At 41.6% G+C, this 23,304-nt stretch overlaps 2 protein-coding genes across 2 annotated transcripts; both read right to left on the bottom strand.

Annotated features, from left to right (window-relative positions):
- Positions 1-461: 461 nt before the first annotated feature.
- Positions 462-10,170, bottom strand: LOC131460455 (transmembrane protein 88). The gene is made up of 3 exons (XM_058630980.1): positions 9,961-10,170; positions 8,219-8,513; positions 462-2,507 (listed from the first exon to the last, which is right to left on the bottom strand). The coding sequence occupies exons 2-3, from the start codon at positions 8,510-8,512 to the stop codon at positions 2,280-2,282; spliced, it is 522 nt and encodes a 173-aa protein (XP_058486963.1). The 5' UTR covers position 8,513; positions 9,961-10,170; the 3' UTR covers positions 462-2,279.
- Positions 10,171-13,761: 3,591 nt separating this feature from the next.
- On the bottom strand, positions 13,762-21,050 carry nbl1 (NBL1, DAN family BMP antagonist). The gene is made up of 4 exons (XM_058630977.1): positions 20,647-21,050; positions 17,746-17,926; positions 16,641-16,752; positions 13,762-15,085 (listed from the first exon to the last, which is right to left on the bottom strand). The coding sequence occupies exons 2-4, from the start codon at positions 17,916-17,918 to the stop codon at positions 14,804-14,806; spliced, it is 567 nt and encodes a 188-aa protein (XP_058486960.1). The 5' UTR covers positions 17,919-17,926; positions 20,647-21,050; the 3' UTR covers positions 13,762-14,803.
- Positions 21,051-23,304: the final 2,254 nt, after the last annotated feature.

The raw sequence follows: 23,304 nt of genomic DNA, 5'->3' as shown, positions 1-23,304 counted from the left end.
GGTTTCTGACCAGACAATTGTCAGCTGTTGTTTATTTGTAGCCCCTTGTCCTGTGGCTAAATTATCAAGCACGCGTCGTTCTGTTCAAACGCCTAATATTTTGTTTTCACTTGCTTTTGTGAGGCAGATGTTTTTGAAGAGCCTGGTAAACAGAACAATGCAGTGGGGCTGGTGCTGTGAGCAGACACCTCAACGCTGCGGGCTCTCTGCTCCCGTATCTGTCAATATAAACAACGTGGAGAAGGTTTAATGGACTGCACACGGACTGGATAACCAACATAGTCATAAGCAAGAATTTCCTTTGATTTGGCTTATTGCACTGCATCCATGTGACCAAAGGTAAACTGTGTTTGCTTTTATAATGGAGGTCATTATGTTTGTTATGTGTGTCTGCCGTTGGAGGCAGAGCCAATAATGATTACCTTTTAAACCTTTATTAACAGATCACAACACCAACGAGAAACCGAGGGGAAAAAAAACCTCCTCTTTTTATTGATGGAAGGTTTGAACATGGCAATGTGTTTCATTTCAACACTGAAATAAATAAAAAAAAACTAAACCTGAACTAGCCACTAAATACATGATTTAACCTGTCATATTTACTCACATATAAACCTTCAAAAAATAAATTAAAAATATATATATCCACTCCACTCTGTCCAGTCTAGTGCACAAATACTGGGACCGGGACATGGACAGCTAAAAAGACAAATAAATATAATAAACAATGGCACGGGAACATTTAATGACTACTTCTGCTGAAATATTCGAGGCTTTCTATCGAGAGCTGAAACCTCAAAATGTGAACACTTAATTACAGAGTGGGGGGACAGTGATAAACGGCAAAGACGCAGCGGAATAAGTTCCAGGTGTGATGATGCAAATGCCTCTTAAACACCTGGCTCCTACTAAACAATCATTACTCTGTCATACTGCCGATGTCTGCTGTTGTGTTCTTTAAAACATGATCCATATGTGTCATAAACAACACAATGCCCGCTCTGATGCTACATCGGATCGATTCAAGCATCGTTTACCTCACAGACAATATCAAAGTCCTTGAATGCAACATTGTACATTGTTCACATGATTCGGCTCACGGGGAAAAGCCACCAAACAGGATACATTTTGTACTCTTTGTCCGACCAACTACAAACAAACTTCACAGCGACACGTTAGAGTGAATATTCCACATGGAACCGCTAACACGGTTAGCAACCAAGCGATACAAAACCACACAATTGAATTGAATTGGCCAAGTGTTCTCACATTTAATCTGGGTCATTTTTGTGAGAATGTCAGGTTAAACTACAAAGACATCACTATTATAATAATAATCACAGAAGATTCCAATTCATAGCTGAAAAAAGATAGAGGTGGAAACTGCTACAATAAACTTCATCTACAATCGTAGTATTATTTTTAAGGCTAACTGTTTCCAATTTTCTAAATTAATCTGACTGCTGCTTGACTCTCTTTCCAAAAATAAAACAGTATTCCTGAAAGGGACAGTTAAGGTTTGTGGTACTGATAGTCTAAAGAATCTCCTCTGTCCCCCATTTTTCCTTTCACCCCAACCTGTCTAGGCAGATGGCCGCACATCTTTGAGTCTGTTTGTGTCAGAGATTCTGTCAGGAGTGTTTTTCTCTCCACTGTTGCCTCTAGCGTTTGCTCACTGTGTGAACTGTTGGGTTTCTCTGCTCTTGATGATGTTGTCTATGTACAGAGCCTTGAATTGAATTGAATTTTATCTTCCCATTACTCAGTCTTTTCCAGCTGGAAGCTGAAGTTTGTAAACTGCTCACACTCCCGCACCAAAATCCCTAGAGAAAATTGAATCTTTTTAAGCTCACGAGGACACAGGAGCTGCTGGTCGACGACTGCCGCCTCATTCGTTAAGTTTGTGTCACATAGATAATTCCAAATGAAGGATTTCAAACACAGAAGTGACAAAAGGCAGTGGATCAACAACTCCTGTGTCTTGATGTCAAAATTAGAAATGTTCTCTGTGGACTTTGGTACAGTACGACAAACACACCTTTGTTTCCAGCTGGAAAAAAGTGTCAATATCTCATATAAACAGACTTCAGAATAGCTGAACTTTACAATCTCTACAATCTACCAAATGATTCATGAAAGGACTTTGTATTAAACAGTGTATTTCAAGATTTTCCTAACAATTTCTCTAACTGCGGTTCTTTCTTGTTGACATTGCAGTGATCTAGCTTCTCTGATCTGTTCTGACTCTTTGACCCTCAGTGACCGACTGCTGCTCCACCTCACACCCAGGCGTGGATGCTGCCCGCCCACTCCAGCAGCCGACCCCGGTACCAGGCTCGCGTGAGCGGCTGAACGAGAAGCAGGAGTCGAAACCTGCGGAGGAGCCCGCAGAAGATCGCGGCCGCCACGACCACAAGCGGCGACATCATCACAAAGCCCAGGATGATGAGGGCGGAGCAGCTGTTGTCGTCAAGGTAATGGCAAATGGGGGAGGGGGAGTTGAGTACCTGTGAGAAGTAAAAAGAGGGGATGGGGGGGTTATAATAATGTTTTTGCTTTTTGGATTAAACTTGAGTAAAATGGTCTCGACTTATGGAATATTTACATTTTCTCAAATATTGAGGAGTAAACGTTACTATTTGTTTTTGAAACATGGAAAACATTGGGTGTCTGGATGATACTTCACATTTTAGGCTCTGTAGTCACTTTATGAAGAATTCAGTTGTATGGGACCATGAAGCAGTCCTCACATTGTAATATGTATGAGTGTTTCCGTGATAACAGTTCAAAATGACTGTCTCTAACTTGCTTGATTTAAAGCAGGGACTCAACTTGACTTGCAAGAATGACTTCGGACTTGCTTGTGACTTGAAGGTTAAGACTCGAGACCTGTTTATGACTTGAAGGTTAAGACCGAGACCCGCTTGTGACTTGAAGGTTAAGACCCGAGACCTGCTTGTGACTTGAAGGTTAAGACTCTAGACCTGTTTGTGACTTGAAGGTTAAGACTCGAGACCTGTTTGTGACTTGAAGGTTAAGACTCGAGACCTGTTTGTGACTTGAAGGTTAAGACGCGAGACCCGCTTGTGACTTGAAGGTTAAGACCCGAGACCCGTCTGTGACTTGAAGGGTAAGACTCGAGACCCGCTTGTAACTTTAAGGGTAAGACTAGAGACCCGCTTGTGACTTGAAGGTTAAGACTCGAGACCTGCTTGTGACTTGAAGGTTAAGACTCGAGACCTGCTTGTGACTTGAAGGTTAAAATTCAAGACCTGCTTGTGACTTGAAGGTTAAGATTCGAGACCTGCTTGTGACTTGAAGGTTAAGACTCGAGACCCTCTTGTGACTTGAAGGTTAAGACTCAAGACCTGCTTGTGACTTTAAGGTTAAAATTCAAGACCTGCTTGTGACTTGAAGGTTAAGACTCGAGACCTGCTTGTGACTTGAAGGTTAAGTCTCGAGACCTGCTTGTGACTTGAAGGTTAAGACTCGAGACCTGCTTGTGACTTGAAGATTAAATCTTGAGACCTGCTTGTGACTTGAAGGTTAAGACTCGAGACCTGCTTGTGACTTGAAGGTTAAGACTTGAGACCTGCTTGTGACTTGAAGGTTAAGCACAGTGATGTGTACAGCCACAGGCAGTAATGTATCCCATCTACCAAGATGGTGGCAACTTCAAGTTTCAAGTTTACTTTTTTTTTTTAGCTCAATTTGTTCGTAAGCGAAGTCAAACTAAATTTAATAGCTGGTAACCAAAGCGTGGATTATATAATATCGCCACAGCTTGTCCGAGATGAAATGATGTCATCACTGCCAGTACATTGGGTACGAGGGCAACAAAAGTCTTGCATCTCTGATCATTGTAACTGCATGCTGCTCAACGACTCTGAGGGAAGAGTGGTGGAGCAGCACAGGGATGATCAAATGGTTCTGGAGTATTTACAAAAAGCAAAAAGGAAGATTAGGTTACATGTAAGCTGTATCAAACACTCAAAGTGATTAAATCTGAGCATCAGGCTTAAATAGAGCCATTGTGTAATTGTGTGCTTTATTATCCAATTACTCTAATATTAATGTCACTAATCACGGATCATTTAACTATGAAACTAGTGGTTAGCTGCAGTACAAGTTCAAAAAGCAAATATGATTTGTCACTGGCTACAGTACATGGAACTCACATGTCCGTATGTGTGTGTGTGTGTGTGTGTGTGTGTGAGAGTGCATATGTTTAATGAGGATAAGCAGCGGGATTGTGTGAAGTGGGGTGGAGTTCCTCCCTGTTTCCATCAAGAGCTGTAAAAACCACAGCTGTCAATCACCAGCAGGGGGAGGAGGGAGAAACAGAGAGAGAGAGAGAGAGAGAGAGAGAGAGAGAGAGATGGGAACAGAAGAAACAACAATAAAGGGATAATGGGGGAACATGAGGGATGAGAGACCGTACGAGGGTAGCAGCTGCAGAAGTACACACTAACATCGATGAGAGAGCATACAACACACACACACACACATACAGTCAAACTCACAAACACACTCTGACACAAAATGATGTGGTTGCATTTGAAGCCCTCGTGCTTGACAAATGTGAGCTTTTTGAAAGGATTTTAACCTCCTACTAATGTCCCCTAGCAACACACACACATGCACACACACATGCACACCTGTGAAGTGCACACTGTGCTTTCACTGAGTACTTTCCCTCCCGGTCGTGCTGTCAGTGAGTTAGTGCACAGCTGATGCAGGCAACAAATCACAGAGTCTTGTCTTCTCGGTGGCTCCGTCGCTCTCACAGCGCTCTTTCTCTCTCTCTCCCTCTCTCCCCCTCTCTCTCTCCCTCTCTCTCTGTCTCTGCAGCGACGACAGGAAGAACGCTCTGACTGACACAGTCTGATCTGAGCTGACATTTGCTCTGCTCTAATTATCACGATTAGAGTCGTACTGCACCCACTCACTTTACACGTTCACTAATTTGCTTTAATGATAATGATCTCGTGTTAATAAACGGAGCATCGCCTCGTCAAGGGGAACACAACAAGACTTAAAGAGTGTAACTTTTTGTTGTTGTTGATGTTTTTATTCTGCCTCTGTTTCGTTTTCATGAGCAGAAACAACAAACATTTGTTGTTTACCTATATTTGCTGCCATCTTGCTTCACTAGTACATTGTTGCCTCCATCTGTCTTTACTTAAAAGGAATCACTTCCTGTGTGCAGCACTGGAATGACACGTGATCTAAACAACACTATACTGAGAAACACACAGAGTGTTTTGTGTGGATCTAACAGACACGTGCTCATATATCAAAAGGTATGCACTCCATTCTTAAGCTTCACACAAAGGGTACCGGTCTTAACCACTAAGCCACTCCACCCCGAGACCTGTTGTCGGCTCCTTTTCTGCCATAACGTTGCTGACGTTATGGCAGAAAAGGAGCCGACAACAGGTGTCGGTCGCAAACAAAGACGTTTTTTGGGAAAAGCTAGTGTAGAGAAAAAGGCTGACGCAGAGCGAACCACGACCAGAGTGAACATCAGTGCTGCGTTTGAACGCTGGCGGCAACTGAACGCCCAGAAAGGGTTGCAGAGTGATGACAGGGTGGCGCTGGTTCTACTGGACCGGTAGGTTCACTTTATGTCTCTGTGAACTTAGTTGTATTTGTTGTTTTTCCAAAAACATTAGCTGCACGTTCCTGTGCTCTGGAGGCGTGTCTTCAGAGGAAGGTCTGAAGAAAGGGGTGTGGATTTTTGAATAAAAAATGCCTGCTGGAAACATTTTTTCCAGGATCTGGATCTTTAATTCTGACTCTTAATGATGGAGCTTGACGTTCATAAATGAGCAGAAAGGTGAAGAATGAGCCTGAACAGCTTCAGCAGGAAGGTGTCACACTAAGGATGTGGGGGATCAAGCTGTTGGGAACACTTTCTCCTAAAGGCTATGGTGATTGAGCCTTGATGAGAGATAATCCTCTCCACAAATGACATGGGCTTACGGTAAAGTTAAAAAGTACTGGGAGTACTGCAGAATCCTCCCTGTAAATAATTTGTTATCATACAGTCGTGTTGAGGCAGAGCACCGTCCTCCATAATCCTGCAGTGAATGCTTCTGTGAGGGCACTGAAATACGCCATAAACACACTTTTCTCATTTCACCTTTAACTCTGAAGAAAGATTTAAAAAAGCAGTATTAAGTTGGTGTCATGGCCAACTGTTTAACTCTTCAGAATAATTGATGGTTGTCTGTGGGTTCATCAGTACAGGTTATTATTAATAAATATGGATTATAATAGGTTTAATGGATTGTGGGTTGCTGTGTACAAAGGTTATTCACATTTAAGGCCATATTTTGAGCTCTGTGTACAAACCTGTAGCTTTCTGGTAGGATTTCAGTTTTTAAATGTGTTTATATGAAATATTGATACACCGTCAGCCTCAGTCTCCTAAGAAACAGCCTGGAACAAAGACGTTCACTCACGCTGAAAAACATTATTGTAGCTGCCAGCAGCAATAAACAAAAGAATCATCTCATAAAATCTATGTGTCAAACTCAAGTCGAGAATATTATTAAGAAGAGGTTTGCTGCTGTCTGTTTAAGCCAAAAAGAGCTCACTCTGCAGCACCAAAGCCCATAGAGAAAATCAGCATTTTACAGCTCATGGCAGACACAAGAGTTACTGATCTACTGCTGCTACATTTGGTAAGTTTGTGTCATGTTGGTGAATCTGAACAAAGGATTTCAAACAGCAAAGGCACAAAATAACACATCTGAAAGCAGTGACGTAGGCTGACACTAAACAAAATCATGTATTTTCTCTATGGGCTTTGGTGCGGGGAGTGAAACTTTGTTTCCAGAGGGAAAATGGTGTTTAATAGCAATATAAAGCAGATTTGTTATATTATATTATATTATGTTATGTTATATTGTATTATATTATATTATATTATATTACATTACATTACATTACATTACATTACATTACATTATATTATATTATATTATATTATTTATAAAGCACATTCAACTGTGCACTCAGTGAAGTGCATGCAAGTGTCCACATATTGTATATTTCAACCACATGTAATAAAAATAAATGCAATAAGATATGAATGGAAGCTGTTTACATAGAGATAAAGAGATAAATGCTGGGATCACATGTAAGTCCAGCACAGTAATGGGTTGTTAATAAGGTATAAAGTGTCAGTCTATTCCGAGAGTTGGTGCAGGGAAGTATTGTTTTACAGTTCACAGTAAGTGTGAGTATTTGACTTGATGTCTGCATCTTTGCACTGTGGGAACATTGATACAGAAACACAGTGTGTTCCAGTGTGTTTCATGAACCACTGAATTAATCACATCTGCAAACTAAATAGGGGGAAACTATCTTATGTGATAAAGTGGACTAACACATTTTTCTGGAACAGAATTTGTGTTTGTTATGAAGCCAGGGTCGTGTTTGAATGGCAGTGTCTGATTGGTCCTGCTCAGGAGGTTCAGTATAAGACGCCTGATCATGCCAGCTGCAGTACACGTCCGCTGGACCACTCACAGCCAAGACATTCTTCTTTTTAATAAACCTTTTAAAACGTTTGTTTTATGTGTTGCTGGTGGTTTCTTAGAGTCTGGGGAGAGGGAGTCTCCTCATTCTTGTTGAAGTTCAGGTTTTTCCCCACGCCTGGTCCTAACAATGCTGAATAAGTGTGTTTCTATCTCTAATTTCTATCCTAGAATGAAAATACTGCACTCTGGACCTCACTGTGAATGCCCTGCACTAGTTAATAATATCTTGAGTTTTGACTCGACACGTTATTTGCTTATTTGCTTTTCCATTAGCGATAGTACCTGGTACGTGGTACTTATTTTAGTACCTGCTCAGGCGACGTTCAAAGCAAACTAAGGCAATACTATGTGTGACATCGTCAGAGTGCCGTCACAGGAAGAGGCACAAGAATCAAAGTGAACAATGCTGGACTGTAGATCAATTAAAAAGACTTTACAATCACGACCTTTAGCCAAGGAAATGTCTAAAGTCTCATCATTTAACAGAGGAGTCTGGTGTATTTAGCGACAGCACTGCTGCTGTATTTCACTTCAGGGTCAGACGATTGTGACTTAGCCAGAGGATGAATTCAAATCACGTGAGTGGATGAGGTCTCAGCAGAATGAACAGCTTGTCATTTCACACAGTAAAAACACACAGTTAAGCTCACGTCCTGCAGAGAACTCACCCTCGAGTGGCACAGGAAGCCGGCGTAAAGCAGCAGCACGGCGGGCAGCAGCACGACAGAGAAGACCACAGCGAGGAGCAGGACACACGCCAACACCACACACAGGTTCCAGAGGATGAGACCCGCCCCGCAGGTTAGGCAGCCGCACCGGCCCCTGCGGCTGCCCCAGGCACTGCCCCCACTGTGAGCCACCGGAGGGGGCAGCATCTTCACCCCCTCGCCGATCCAGAACTCCTCCTCTTTCTCCCCCTCGCCTGAACCTCCGTCTTCCAGGTCGACGTCCATACCACACATCCTGAGAATGGAAAGATGTGAATGAAAACATGGTTACACACTGTGTTCATGGAATGATGCTAAAGCTGTATTTATATGGGCCGTCAAACCAACAATGTTTCTGACTGTGACGCACAATGTTATTTTGAATTGAAAAATTCACATATTTCCAAGAGATGTTAAATAAATGAATTACAACAGTCTATGCGTGTTAATTAAAACATAAACAAACATCTTAAAGTAAAAAATGACTTAAATTAACAATAGTTGGTCATTAGTTCATATATACGGGATGGGAACTTTCAAAAATCAGACATAAATGTCAAAGACTTTAATGTTGAAATAGACTCATTTTAATTGGGATGTGTCACTTTCTCCTGAGCTAATGAGTTATAAATATGTTTATATATATTTGAACGATATAGCTTATATTTCCCAGAGCATGTTATTTTATGAAATTGAGATTAGACCAACATCCTGTTCATTTATAAAGGAAACAGTCGCTATATTAAGTAAACCAAAAAGATTAGTTATACCATTAGAGCCTTATCAGTATGCAGGAACTTTATCATTAGCATTGGTGAGCGACAGGTTTTACGATTTACAATGACATCAATCATTTTTATTTTTGGTCAAATGTTCTTTGTGTGCGTTGATTTCCTTATTATTGGATGATTATACACATTTTGAGTTGTGTTTCAGGAAGTGAACCTTTGATTTAGCAGATTTTTTATTTATTTTTTTATTGTGCGATGATGCAACTGTACTTTTTGGTGTCTTATAAACACACAAAGGGTTTGGGCTCAGTCAGTAATAAGCAGAGTGAAGTGTATAATGATGCTGTGCTGCTAAGCACAACACTGTCAGTCATGTTATATACATATATATGTATAATACAGTTGTTAAATATTGAACCAGACTGTTTCACTCAGCGATTCCTCTGCAAACATCTCATTTTATTAAAGAACAGGTTGAGGCGTGACACTCACTGTCCCCTGTGTCTTTGCATGTATGCAGCCAGGCTCACACACACACACACACACACTGTAGCTGTTTCCCCATCACTCCTCCAATCAATGTCATCGATCAGGGTTGTGTCACTAAAGCCCACCACAGGCTTGTTGTCTGTCAATACGTGTCATGTTAAAGTGAATGTGTCAAAAACCACATGACCTCAAGTGCTCAGCATCAGCATCAGCATCAGCACCACGACTGCATGGACTGGACTCTCACACTCTCTCACTCTCTCACAGTCTCTCTCTCTCTCTCTCTCTTCTTCAAACACAGCACTTGAAATGATGAAGTCCTTGCTCTTAGTTATGAAATTGTGTTTAATCATCACAGAATTTTTTTTCTGTCTTGAAACTCAGAAACAGCTGAGTTGCTGTCGAGTCCAGTGAATTTCATGCAGAAGTCTCACGGAAGAGCGCGCCTTTCATCTTCGAGCGTAATAAAAGGTTGTTGCTTACCTCCAGGTACAAATCCTGTTAATCCCTCGGGCGCGTTTGTTGAATTCCTCCCTCGGTGAGATCTCAGTTTCAAGTAAAACTCCCGTGATGCCAGTTGTTCCACACAGCAGAGGAGAAAAACGCACCTGTGAGTGGAACCTTGAACCGCTGGACTGATGCTGCTGCTGATGCTGCTGATGCTGATACTGATGCTGCTGCTGCTGATGCTGATGCTGCTCTGGAGCTTCTTCTCCTGTGCGTCTCTGGCAGCCACCGACTGCGCGCAATTCCATTAAGTGCGCGCTCCCGCGGCCGCACAACAGTTCATAGAAAGCAGTGTTTTTAATAAAATGTTTTGAGACGCACGGGAACATGTGTTTACAACATTACAAATTATATACTTACTGCTATTAATTAAATACAGTTCAGTTAATTATTCACGTGTTTGGTGATGATTTCTTTTTTTAAGCCTCAGTTGAATCATCATGAACAGAAATGATGAAACTTTATTTGTATGTTGTGTCCATTTGAAAACAGGCTCTGTCAAGCAATACTATCACCTGACAGAGGGAGCGTTTGTGTGTATACAGCAGCAGAGCCCAGGCGGGCGGGAACAAGAGGATATTTATCCTGTCAATCTGCTCAAAGACTGCAGTAGAAATCCCTTCATTTAGTACCCTTGCCTTTTCAGCAAGACGATATGGAAGCAGACGGGTGACAAACGCTGTGCAACGACCCAAAACACACGCAGAAGGAGAAACGAGCTACATAATTCACAAACAATGCAGATTCAAAAACACAAACAAATGTAATGTGGGAAATGTGCCGCAAAGAAAAGGATCTGCAGAAAGCCAAAACACATGCATCGACAGAAACACGCTGCAAAAACAAAAAATGATGCAAAACCGAAAACACACACAAATCCCAAAACACCAGCAGGAGAGAAAACACCAGCATATTCAATAACAGAAGTGGGAGCGCTCGCTGTCGTGCAGCTCTACGATCAGCCGTCATGATACTCGGGGACTACTTCATTCTTACTTTATTAAAAGACCTTTATTTGTTTGTGCATATTCAAGTGTGTTTTCGGTCGCTGCAGTTCCTCATGTGACGGATGAAGCGGTAGAAGATGAGTGAATGAGTGAGGAATCAAACTTTTTCTGGGCACTTCTTTGTGTTTTCCTTCATACTCCTTCAACCTGTTTGCAGCCGTCTTGCTTTACTAGCGCAGTGTTGCCGTTGCCTCAGTCTGGTCATACTGTACGTGCAGCACAGGGATGTCACCGGGTGACACAAGATTGAAGTACAACTGTAGTGAGAAACACAGAGAGTCACGTGTAGCACTGTGAGAACGAATGTGTTTACATTTAAAAGTTACACACTACAGCGTTCATGTGGGACAGTTTGTGTCACAAACATCACATGACACACAAGTCACCATTTTTAGCGAGTATTCAGCATCTGTTTAACGTTTTAAATAATTAATAGTCCAACAAAGAAATGGCGTGAGTCAGATGTCGATCAGCCATTTGTAAGTGTGATGGAAGGTGGCACAAAGTCCTGAAAGAGAGCGATGTGTATCTCCTGCAGCCTGAGGTTAAATAAGTGGATTGGCTGTGTAGCGAGTCTGAAACTGTCTGTATTCCTTCAGCTGTGGCTCTGCTGTTGTAAGTATTGATTAACAGCTCCTGCTCCTGTCCAATAACTGCAATAATTGCTGCACAGATATTGTTTGTTCGGTCAAACTGATGTGACTGAGGGAACCAAACTAAACCTCTTTAAAAATAAACTAATTGGTGCAGTTGAATTTTGATTTTGTCAGTGATATCAATGCTAGTGTAATTGACATGATAAATAATGCTGAAAAATGACTGCACACACAGACAGGTCAGTAGATATGAGTGTATATTAGGACCATCTGAGTAAGATGTTTCAGAAAATGATGACACGTGGAATCACACTCTCCGTAACTGATGGTAAAGAGCATGAAACGACACAACGGTGACTTCTTTTACTCTGGGAGTTGTTGTAAGTTTGTGTTTGTGCACAGTACATGTGACTTTAATCAGATAATCCAACAGTCTCCCGGAAAAACAGGATTATTATACACTTGAGTTCATAGAGGTCACACATAGACTTCCTGCATACTAAAGAAAAAAGGTGAGAAAGGAAATAAATGATCATTCTGTATCAGGTGGAAGATGATGCACTCGAGAACAGACGTATAAACGTGTTATACATAAATAATAAAGTGAGCTCAGAAATGTATTTCCCCCACCGCCGTCCTCCTCTCACTCACTCACTCACTCACCTCTCAGAGAATTGTCAACTGTATGGTGCCTGAGATAAGCTTGCGATCAATTTGTTTTGCAGCGCAGACAGACAGGTAACCTTTGATCGGCTCAAACTTAATTATACGGAGCAAGATGGGAGGACAGCGATTACAAGACATGGACAAGAAAACGAGCAACAAGAGAAAGTGACGAGGGGGACGTGTGACGGAGGACAAGAGATGGACAAGATGAAAACTGAGAAGAACGCCACAAGATGTAGATTCTGCAACATCTGCTGACATCTGCTGGTCTGTCTGTGAACTTTGAACCATCTATCTATCTATCTATCTATCTATCTATCTGTTTGAAGTCATTGGTCCAACTAGCAATGAGCAAAATGATGTAGTCATAAACAGAATTGAGGAATATTGTTCTCTTTTTTGGAAAAGTTTGATTTAAATGGTGATGTATTTATTTTGGTGTATTCAAACGTTCATCTGTGAGGACATGTGAGCACAGCAGACGGGAGTTTCAGTCCAGTCGTTTATCCGAGGCAGTAATTGCATGTGCACCCACTGAAAACTGTGTCTATTTGATGTAAAACTGGAAGCAAAGTCCACACTAAAGACTCTTTAGAAGTTAGTGGCATATAAATTGGAAAGTGGAGACCATTAAAAATAGTGTTAACAAGATTTGCATGTGAACAAAACAAACCCGTCATTTTTCCACTTGTAATTACATGTGAGCCACATTATTCTGTTATTCTGTTATTCTGAAGTTGCACAAACTTTATCTTTAAAATACAGCGACGTGAACTGAAGGCTCTCGGTTTCTTACCTTCCTCACATGACAGCAGCAAAAGTCCTGTGGCTGTCGTCCAGGTTTCCCTTTACAACGTGTTTTCTGTTACTGTCACTGTGAGTGAAGAGTAATCTTATAAAATACAAAGAGAATGCAGAGCTAAAACAGACTTTGTAGATACCACTGGATGTTGCAATGAAATTGGAAACACTGACCATCTCGTCTGCCAGCGCTGGCCGCGAGCCAGTGATTATTTTAACGTACACATGGAATGATACGTATGTATTGTTTCAATAAAGACTTCAAAAAACCATGTTAACTTTAAAGTAACCAAATCATGAACCAAATAAATAAACCAGTAAAAGCATCTGGATGAAACTTTCTCTGGCATCTCGTTAAACTCTGGCACAGTGAGATCACATCCAGGCCAAAGAAACGGAGCAGTGAATGCAAGTTTCCCTTCCCATCGTGCACTTATTCTGCGCTCCACATTATGGCACCGACATCTATAAAAGCTTTGCCCGTGACTGAGAGTTTGTTGATTGAAGAAAACAAGACCATGTGTCACTGTCCAACTCACACAGCAGGCGCTCAATCACAGAGACGCAGATCCGTTCCTGGAAAATGGTGAAAGGAAGCTGTGGGTTCAGTCGTTTGCTTCCACACAAGAAAAACAGTCCAAACGCATTTTCTTGTAAAATTCCACTGTGACAGGAAGAAGAAATAAAAACACACACACACACAAAGGTTCTTATCACAACAACTCTGATTTATTGTGTTCAAAGCAGATAAATGAGACTAAAAGTGATTAACAGAGCAGAGTCGTGAGAGTCTTCACGCACATAATGTGCTCGCGTTAAATCAACAAACAACTGGCCAAGCTGCTGCGTGTTCTTGTTGTGAGCTTTTATACAATAGAGTGTAATTTGATAGCGTGACGCAGAGAGACTTGTTTCATTAAAGTGTGTCAAACGTACAGCTGCACGTTTATGAATTGATCAAACAAAAAATCAACCAAACAAATTGCAAATAAAATATCGATGTAATCGTTCAAAAATATCATTTTTATTTTATTTGTTTGAAAATACACTTTTTGTTTGCAATGATTGAAATTTTGTTTGCGTTCCCTCACTTGTTCTTTTTTTGCAATTCTGACCATGGGCGGGGCCTTAGGAAGCTGTCTGCTGATTGGCTACTAGGTTTTGGAGCGACAGCTCAATGGACCGGAAGTCACGGGATTAGAGTATCTGTTAGAAGTATCTAACATTTGTCAGATTATAAACGTTAGATACGTAGCCAATCAGCAGGCAGCTTTTAAGCCCCGCCCATGGTCAGAATTGCAAAGAAAAAACCAAGAGGGAGCGCAAACAAAATTCTGATAACTTCAAACAAAGTGTTTTTTCAAGCAAATAAAATACAATATTTTTAAATGATTAAATTGATATTTTATTTGCAATTTGTGTATTTTGATTGTGTGGTTAATTTTTGTTTTATTCAAAACATATTGATACACATCTGTAGCCTTCAGTTAACATCAAGAAAATGAAATGATGTTTAGTTTGTCCACTGTGGGCTACTGTACACATGACGCAGCTCTTTCTGGGCTCATGAAAAACAACCAGACGACGATACAAATGTTACACAGTGGACCTTTAACACATAAAGTCTTGTCATCATCATCATCATCATCATTATTATTATTATTACTACAGACGATGCAGTGTGGAGGAGAGTGACGGCAGACGAGGAAAGAGTGACAGACAGACAGACAGGCGGACAGACAGACAGACCTACTCTGATGTGTGTGGCAGTGTGTGATGGTCTGTGTGTGCGTGAGCGTGCTTGTTGTTGGAGTGTGTGTCTGAGTGGGGCAGAGGGTGAGACTGAGCGCCGGCGAGGGCGTCGGGCAAAGACGGGGCGGCATCCAGGCCGTTGTCTGTCGGATACAGCTGCATCACTGCCCCCTCCTGGGCGCCTTCCTTACTGCAGGACTGACAGCTGCAGTGAAAGATCCTCTCCACCAGCTTGTCCACATGAGGAGCGTCTTCACTGCCGGGACACTCCAGAGTCACCTGCACAGTGCACATAAGCATACCAAACTCAACAATCAACGAAATGTTGATGAGTATTTATCACAGTATTTATTTGTGAGTTTAATTCCTGTGAAAACACAAAATAAAACAAGCTGAAGTTACTGTTTACATATTTGTCCTGCACTATAAAACAATAAAAAACACAAAGGAATCTGTGCTGCAGGTGCACCCATGGTAATGATATATGGACATCCTGGGGGGGTGTTTATAGGTCACATATTCAGGCTTTAAAAAAAATGGGTGTGTTTTTCGTCTTCTTATGTGTTGTTGAGTCAAAGTTATGATCCATTTTATATGGCACTTTTAGTCGTGATATAAAGTCGCAATAATTGTGTAGAAGTCACAAAATAGACCGTTTTTTTCTTTTCATTTTTGTTCAGAAAAACAAATATTAATTTCCAAATTTCACAAATTCCATCCAATTTTAAACATTTTGAGTATTTTTGCTCAGGTGTGTTTATATAGTTGGTGAAAATGAAAGAAAACGTTCATTAACCTGCTGAAAAAAAGGATATAAGATATTATATCTATATTAAACATTCATATAACCTGTGTTTAAACATAGTAATGGAACAAAGCACTCTGTGTTTAAATAAAGGGTTAACCTTTAATTTAAATGGCTTTTCCCACTGCTTTACACAGCCATACGAAAATACAGCAATTAGTTACAAACACACAGTCCCAATATTCAACTAAAGGTTCCAAGTGGTAACAAATGACACGACTCGAAACAGGAGCGAGTCTCCAAAGAAAGTTCATCGAGTTAAAAACACTAACTGGGATCAATTTGTAAGTAACATTGTTTTTGCAAAGTCTGCTTGTGTTGATAACACGACGCGGAAATAAAGAAACGAGGAAACACACAAAGCATCAAATAAACACAACAATTTACAACCTCAGCGTTGCACAAGCTCCCCGTGACCCTCCACTGTTTCCATTAAACATGATCATTCAGCAGTTTTATGCCAAAGCAGCGCACAACAGTGTCCCGTTTCATGAGAGCCCATTTTTTGTTTTGTTTCAAACTCAATTTTGTTTAAAGTCCTGCAACAACAAAGCATAACCGGGGACGTAAACATCCATTTTCCAACAAGTTGGAGAGTAAGCCGAGACTATTACACCGCACTTCCTCTGGGCATTAATCCGGTAACAGCTTCACGCTCCAAGAGACACAACATTTCCCCTGTGAAACACGAGGTGGCCTCACCTGTGGTCCCATCCCAGCCCGAGTCTCCCTGGCAGCTCTCCAAAATACATACACCTCACCACTAAGCCTTTGTTATCACAAGGCTGGAATCCCTCCGGCTAAAACGGGGACAATGCACTTATATAACTGATGGAGAACCACAAAAAAAATCCTCCATTTATGCCTTTTTCCCCCTCCGCCGTTCTTTCTTTTTTCTTTTTTCTTTTTCTTTTTCGAACAGCACATGCTTGCCATCTTTCATGCTGGAAACTTGCGGTTTATGTGTGAGTTTGACAAGTCAGTGTTGGTGTGTGCTTGCCACATGAGCTAATGTGCAATAACTCTCACCACTTCCCACTGCGTCTGGGCCGGCATGCACGAGTCACAGTGCACCAGGGATTCTGTGGACTGTGGGAACGTGTTGGGGACACTGTAACTGAAACACTGGCCCAGGCAAGCTCTGAAACAAAGACAAAGAGAGGGAGCGTGAGGTGAAATCTCAACTGACAAATCCCAATCCCAAAAACACTGGTTTAGACGTAAATGTAGCGCTCGGATAGATACGGTCATGCTTCCCTTTTATAAACATTTACATCTCGGGCAGAAATCACACGACGGCTCGAGGGCTGACAGAGTGTTCAAGAGTACAAGAGTAAAGAAGTCGCAGAGCTTTAAGAGACACAAGAACATATTGTTAGTTTTTTTTTCGTGGGATTTGTTAACAATAAAAATAAATATTAATACGTTCAGCCGCATTCACTGATATCAGCGCCTGCAGAGTTCCCATCCATGTTTGGATTTATTTTCTCCCTCCCGCACAGGCAACCAGTGACTGTAGTAAAGTGTTATGAACACATTAAATCAGCCGTCTCAACAAAGACATTGAAAATGCTGCTAATTCAAATACACATTTACCCCAGTTATCAGATTTGAAGCAGTTAAAAGCAGATTTAAGAGCCGAGTTCAAATGGAAAACAGAGGCTTCCTGAAAGATAAGAGAATACCACAACATAAGACGCTGTTGCACTTTTAAAATTGCAACGATTGCTTTTTCTGTGTGCAGGTCCCTACGCTGCAAAGAAACCTACAAGGATTCTGAAACACACAGTCTCAGGACAAACAGACGCGACGCGGCTGCAGAGATCCAGTCATCTGCTGCGTATGAAGCGAGCGCGTCTGTCTATTCTCATCTGTTGAGGGGAACTCGGGACAGAGAGCCGCCATCCCAAAACGTGAGTATGTTAATAACCTGCAGATGAAACTCTCCACAATCTATTTCTAAATAAAACACATGTTTGTGATGAATCGTTTAAGTGGAGAATGCAAACGTATTGACGTTATTCAGCTCCAGCGAGAGGTTGTCAGACAGACAGCGAGAGCGAGGGACAGACAGCGAGAGTGAGGGACAGACAGCAAGAGCGAGGGACAGACAGGGCCTTCATTTCATCCTGACCTGTTTTGGATAGAGCGAGGCTGACATCCTGTGTGCCCGACTATCTGCGTGATGTTCTTGGCCTCGCACCAGGCGCTCTTGTCAGGGAACAGCGCCAGGCGGTTGATGTGAGCAGGCGGTGCCGCTGAACACAGCGCAAACAGTGCGCAGCAAATCTGGATCCTCTGCCACATGACTGCACCTAGAGAGGGGCAGGAGAGCACAGCGGGATGAAGAAAAAAACACCTTCTCCTCTGTTTGGACATGTGAAATATGAACTCTGCATATCCCTGTCCCCGTATATCAGCATCGTGAAACCCCACATTTACCAGGTTTGCTCAGATTCATCTGAATCATCTGAAGAAAACGTTCTCTTCCGTACACCTGAACGTCTTCCATGTTCTCTCTTCTTCAGACATGCCTCAGCCGCTCACGTCATTTACAACCTACAAAATAGTTTTCTCCTGCCTCTAATAAAAAAGGCAGTGAATGGTCACCCAGGTTGATTTCTTTACAGACTTTTCAGCACTTCCATATGCCTCTGACACAAGTAACCTGACCTTGAGCGTCAGACGCATCGGGAACTGGTGAGGAAGGATTTTAAAATACACAGAGGCGCTGCTGGGTGCACCGCTGTGCTGTGTGTGTGTGTGTGTGGGGGGGGGGGGGGGGGGGGGGGGGGGCATGTTTTAATAAATATATATCTGATGCTTTCTCTTTTCTCTTTTTGGACAGACTTCAAGAGTTCAAGCTTACATTTTGTTCACAGTGGTGAAAATTGTTTTAAGGAGGCCTTGGTGTTTAAATGCAGAACAGATTTGAATGACCTGGGGACAGTAAACGCTGTAACACACGACAGGAATTATTTCAAGTGCACGAAAAAAATATAATACCCAATAAGTTAGGCGGTCCTTTACATAAATGTACATTTAAATTTATCTGAGTACATCTTTTTGATATACTGTATATACATATATATGTGTGTGTATATATACTGTATATATGTATACATATATATATAATTGAGCCAATGTAATTTTAATGTTATGTAGGAGACGTGAATGGATACACAATACACAAATGAATTTGATACACTTTAAATCAGGGGTGTCAAACGTACGGCCCGCGGGCCAGAACCGGTCCACCGGTGGGCCCAAACCGGCCCCTGGGATGGATTTGTGAAAATAAAATATTATATTTTTCAGTTCCAGATACGTGTGGCTAAATGTTTTGTGCTTTTTTTTAAATGGTGAACTTAAAAACCGTGTAATATTGTTGAAATCGCACTTGTTTTCAGGTTGTTTTGTAAAAAATAATGAAATACTTCATTTAATGTAAAACAAAGGGGAAATATTTGGAGTGCTTGTTGTTCATAGTTGTTATTATGCTATTATTTGACTGGTCTGGCTCACTTGAGGTCAAATTCTACTGCACGTGGCCCCTGAACTGAAAGTTTCTGTCCTCTCCGTGTAAACGCGTTCCTCCGGGCGACTCTTTCTGTTGCGAGGTATCATTAATTTTGATTGATTGATTTGTATCAATATATATCTGTGCCACTTTTTGCTGATGATATAATTGAGAGGAAAGAGATTTTTAATTCACTTTTACTGAGAGGAGAAAGGAACGGAGTTGGTCTGAACCAGTGAAGAGTGAAAAAACAGGGAGAATATGTTTTTGTGGAGACAGTTGACGATGAAACGCGTGACTATACCGAGAAAATATCCTGGTGTGAATGTTGAGCGATACTTTTCTATCCACTTCTATAAATCATGCTCTGTGTAAATAATGTGGAACTCATGTTTAGATTCCACCGCCAACCGATTTGACAAGTATGGAAAAATCCCTCAACTATCCCGTTAACATGTGACATTATCAATAAATGTATTCACTGAAGGAAAATGTGATTTCAAAGATGAAAAATTCAGTTGTCTCTACTTTTAACAAGTGTGACATCAAATGGTTACTGACAGAAGGAAAGTGTGGAGAAAGCACCAGATGCTGTCGGGAGGAGGTGATTATCACGGCCACTCTTTGAAGGCCTCTGACACATTTTTTTACTCCATCTTGTCTTGGTCATAAAAGGACTCAGGGTTTTGAAAAGAAAAAAAAATACTTGTGATGGATGACTTGCAATTCTTTAATTTTTCAAAAAAAGGAAGTTTGAAGTTTTTCCACACACACACTGCTGATATTTTAGTAAATAAAAGCGGACGTGTAAAATAGAGTCGACCAATATGAAACATTTGGGGTTGATGCCAATTTTGGTCGTAAGGAGCAAAATAAACTCTAAATACACTAATGTATAGAGTGCACTTGTCTTACGTTGCATTATATACATTTAGTCATTTGACCTACATCAGTGTCAGTCCCAAACAGTCTTGGTCTTGACTTGGTCTTAGTCTTACCTTGGTCCCTAAAAGTCTAAAAGTCTCCTCTCAGTCTCTGTACACTTCAGTCTTGATTCTGTCTTCTTCTCTGGCCCTTAAGAGTCTTGGTCTTGTCTTTGTCTCTGTGCACTCTGGTGGTCTTATAGTCTTGACCTTCCAGTCCCTTTTATAGTCCCTGTATAATCTGGTCATGTCAGAAAAAAGATCTTAGTCCTGTCTCGGTTGCGTACTGTCTTGGTCTTGGTCAGTAAAAATCCCAGTCCTGTCTTTGTCTCGGTCAGTAAAAATCTCAGTCCTGTCTTGGTCTCGGTCCGTAAAAATCTCAGTCCTGTCTTGGTCTCGGTCCGTAGGTCTGAAAGGTTCTGGTTGCGTCTTGGTCATAAGTGGTCTTGCCCATGACTTGGTCTCTGAAAGTCTTGGTCTTATCTTTGTCTATATGTCCCTCAAAGTCTTGGTCAAGGTCCACTCTGGTCTTGAACCCCGCTACACTGCGAGTATCAGTCCCCGACAGTGATCGCAGAGTCGGGACACTCACCACCTCTCACAGACCCCCAGGGAACAACCAGTGGAGAAGTGCGCAACGTCCCGCGGAGCTGATCGTGGACGTGGGCTCCTGAGCGCAGAAGATGTGAGTGGACTCGGTCTTCTTGTCTCAAAAACACTTACATCATCAGAAAAGGAAGGAGGAAAAAAAAAGAAAAGAAGAAGAAGCGTGCGTCCGTCAGACCACAGGGGGAAGGATGGAGAGATGGACTCGGTAATGGGAGCTATCTCATCTCCGGGTCCATCAGCAGCTCACACCGTCCCTCGCGTTTGTCCTCGTGCAGTCCAGACCGGTGTTAAAGTCCCGTGTGCAGTCAAACTCTCTCTCTCCGGGCTGTTGAGGCGCAGCTGAGCTCAGACACAAATCCTGCTGTGCCGTTTCTAGACGAAAGAAACCGGGGAAGGGGAGGGAGAGGAGGGAGGGAAGGAGGGAAGGAGGGAGGGAGGGAGAGGAGGGGAGGAAAAAAGTGTTGGGTCGGTTTCAAAAGTTTCCCTAAGTAGGAGCGAGGCGAGAACGCACATCTGATTTACTGGACAAATATGCAAATATAACAAGATGAGACTGTCGGGGGCTTATTTACAGCCACGTGTTGCCTTTTGCGCGCACATCTGGTTCAACTTTTGCAATCACATGCTTTTACATTTAAAAAAAATGAAACATTAATAAAACAAAAAGCAGCGTAATTATTGTGGCACGACTGGGAAACAGATGTGATTCAGTGCCCTGATCCACACTCTTCTCTCTCTCACACACACACACACACACACACACATTAAAGGCACCTTTGGTAGGTTCACTTTGAATAGCAGGTCACTGCACCACTTAATCTAATTAAGGCCCCACAGTATGTTTGGAGAGAATTCACTGACAGCATGAGCTGCTCAAAGGCAACATGGTCCCGGGTTGTGCCTGACCCGAGAGCTGGCTCTGTTTAAATGTTATTTAAATGTTATTTAAACAGGATTGTAAAGGGAATGCATTTCCTGGGCTTTGGAATATGATGCAAAAGCTCAGATAAACTCATTCATATCACTCATTGTACCTTAAAGGGCTACTTCACCCAATAATAATATAATCATTTCCAGAGATAAAGGCATTATTCGATCATCAGATACGTGGATCTGAGGTGCATGTCTTATTCTGACAACAACAGAGGAAGTTGGGATTGACAAAAATAAATCAAATTGGCAAAAAAGTCGACGTCAAAGTCACTTTCTTCAAATAAAATAAAAGCCCTGCACTGCTCTTTACTGTGTTTGACCATTTGACCAAGTGAGGGGGGAAAATGGATGAAACCGCCCTTTAAAAGTGCTGTACAGAGATTTAAATAAAAAAAAACAACACAGAGAAATAGATTTTAAGAAATTGATATCAAAAGAGTAAAAGGTAAAAAAAAATCTAATGAAAGGTCAAAGACGTAAAATAAATAAATGAATGAAATAAAACTGTAAGATCAAGTTTAAAAATAAGTAGATTTATAAATAATAAATCTACTAATAGTAATCATAATGATTTATCTCAATAATAAAATAAATAACTAAGATACTGATGGCCTCAGATTCTTAGATTAAAGCATTTTGAGCACAAAGTTTTTGGTCTAGATTTAAAAAAAAAAAACTGCGATGGAGTTTTTTTTAAAGACCATCTGGCAGCTGCTTCCAGGAAAATACACACATTTAATGGGAAAGTGGATCAGATCAAAATGTACAACATTACAACAGCTGCTAATTAAATCACCACTTATTTGAGCACCAATTCATGAGGCTGTTGTTTAAATTTATTATATATTTTATTTTATTTTGCTTCATTTGTAATTTCATCTTCTTATCCAGAAAATAACCAACATATTAAGCAGCATCTTACTGTAAATGAGTCACTGTGTTTTGTATTAACGACGGCTCCAAATGTGCTGCAGTGGATCAATGAGTACAATATATTAAAATTAAAAAAATTAATTATATAGTTAGGGGAAATTAAATGTTAAGTGCTGGTGCTTAAAAAGTGATCATCATATGAAGTAGTTCACTAAATTTACAGCCTGGTAAATCAATGGCAGCAGCAGCGGCAGCAGCAGCAGCAGCAGCAGCAGCAGCACACATGAGATCTTCTCCTCTTCCATCTAATCACAGACACTCATCAGTACCCATCGACCTGTATATGACATGAACAGGTATGACTCCAACTTTCCAGCTATATCATCATGGAGAATGTCTGTAGACAGGCACAGACAGGTTATAGACGACGGGGTTGGCCGTCCTGTTACACCTCAGCTGTGTGACCAGACCCCCCCCCCCCCCATCACCCTCACCCTCCCACATACACACACAGATCATCCCCATTCCTGCACTTCATCCCATCACTGCACGCTCGCTCACAGGTGTTCAGCCTGGCTCGAGTTCATAAGCCCCCCCCCCCCCCCCCCCCCCCATCTGTTTCACGCTTCGCTTACAAACAAATATTTTAATGGACAGCGGATGAGTGACATGCCTTAATTCCTGACAGGGTTTCCTCTGTGTCTAATGTGTTGCAGTCGAAGAAACAGGCCTTTGCACACAGGAACGACTCAAATACTGTTGTGCACAGGAATGTGCTGCATGTGCACTCACTGCTGTCTCTGTGTGTGTGTGTGTGTGTGTGTGTGTGATAGAG

The sequence above is a fragment of the Solea solea genome, chromosome 6, assembly GCF_958295425.1.
Source record: "Solea solea chromosome 6, fSolSol10.1, whole genome shotgun sequence".
Classification (NCBI taxonomy): Eukaryota; Metazoa; Chordata; class Actinopteri; order Pleuronectiformes; family Soleidae; genus Solea; species Solea solea.
The sequence above is the reverse complement of the archived record's forward strand: the minus strand, read 5'-3'. Positions and strand labels throughout refer to the sequence as shown.

Coding starts and splice junctions, on each gene's coding strand:
- LOC131460455 (XM_058630980.1), bottom strand. CDS start 8,512: ATGTGTGGTATGGACGTCGACCTGGAAGACGGAGGTTCAGGCGAGGGG. Junction 2,508..8,218: donor GCTTCCTGTGCCACTCGAGG/GTGAGTTCTCTG, acceptor TACTTCTCACAG/GTACTCAACTCCCCCTCCCC.
- nbl1 (XM_058630977.1), bottom strand. CDS start 17,918: ATGTGGCAGAGGATCCAGATTTGCTGCGCACTGTTTGCGCTGTGTTCA. Junction 16,753..17,745: donor CCTCGCTCTATCCAAAACAG/GTCAGGATGAAA, acceptor TCTTTGTTTCAG/AGCTTGCCTGGGCCAGTGTT. Junction 15,086..16,640: donor CCCAGACGCAGTGGGAAGTG/GTGAGAGTTATT, acceptor TGCACTGTGCAG/GTGACTCTGGAGTGTCCCGG.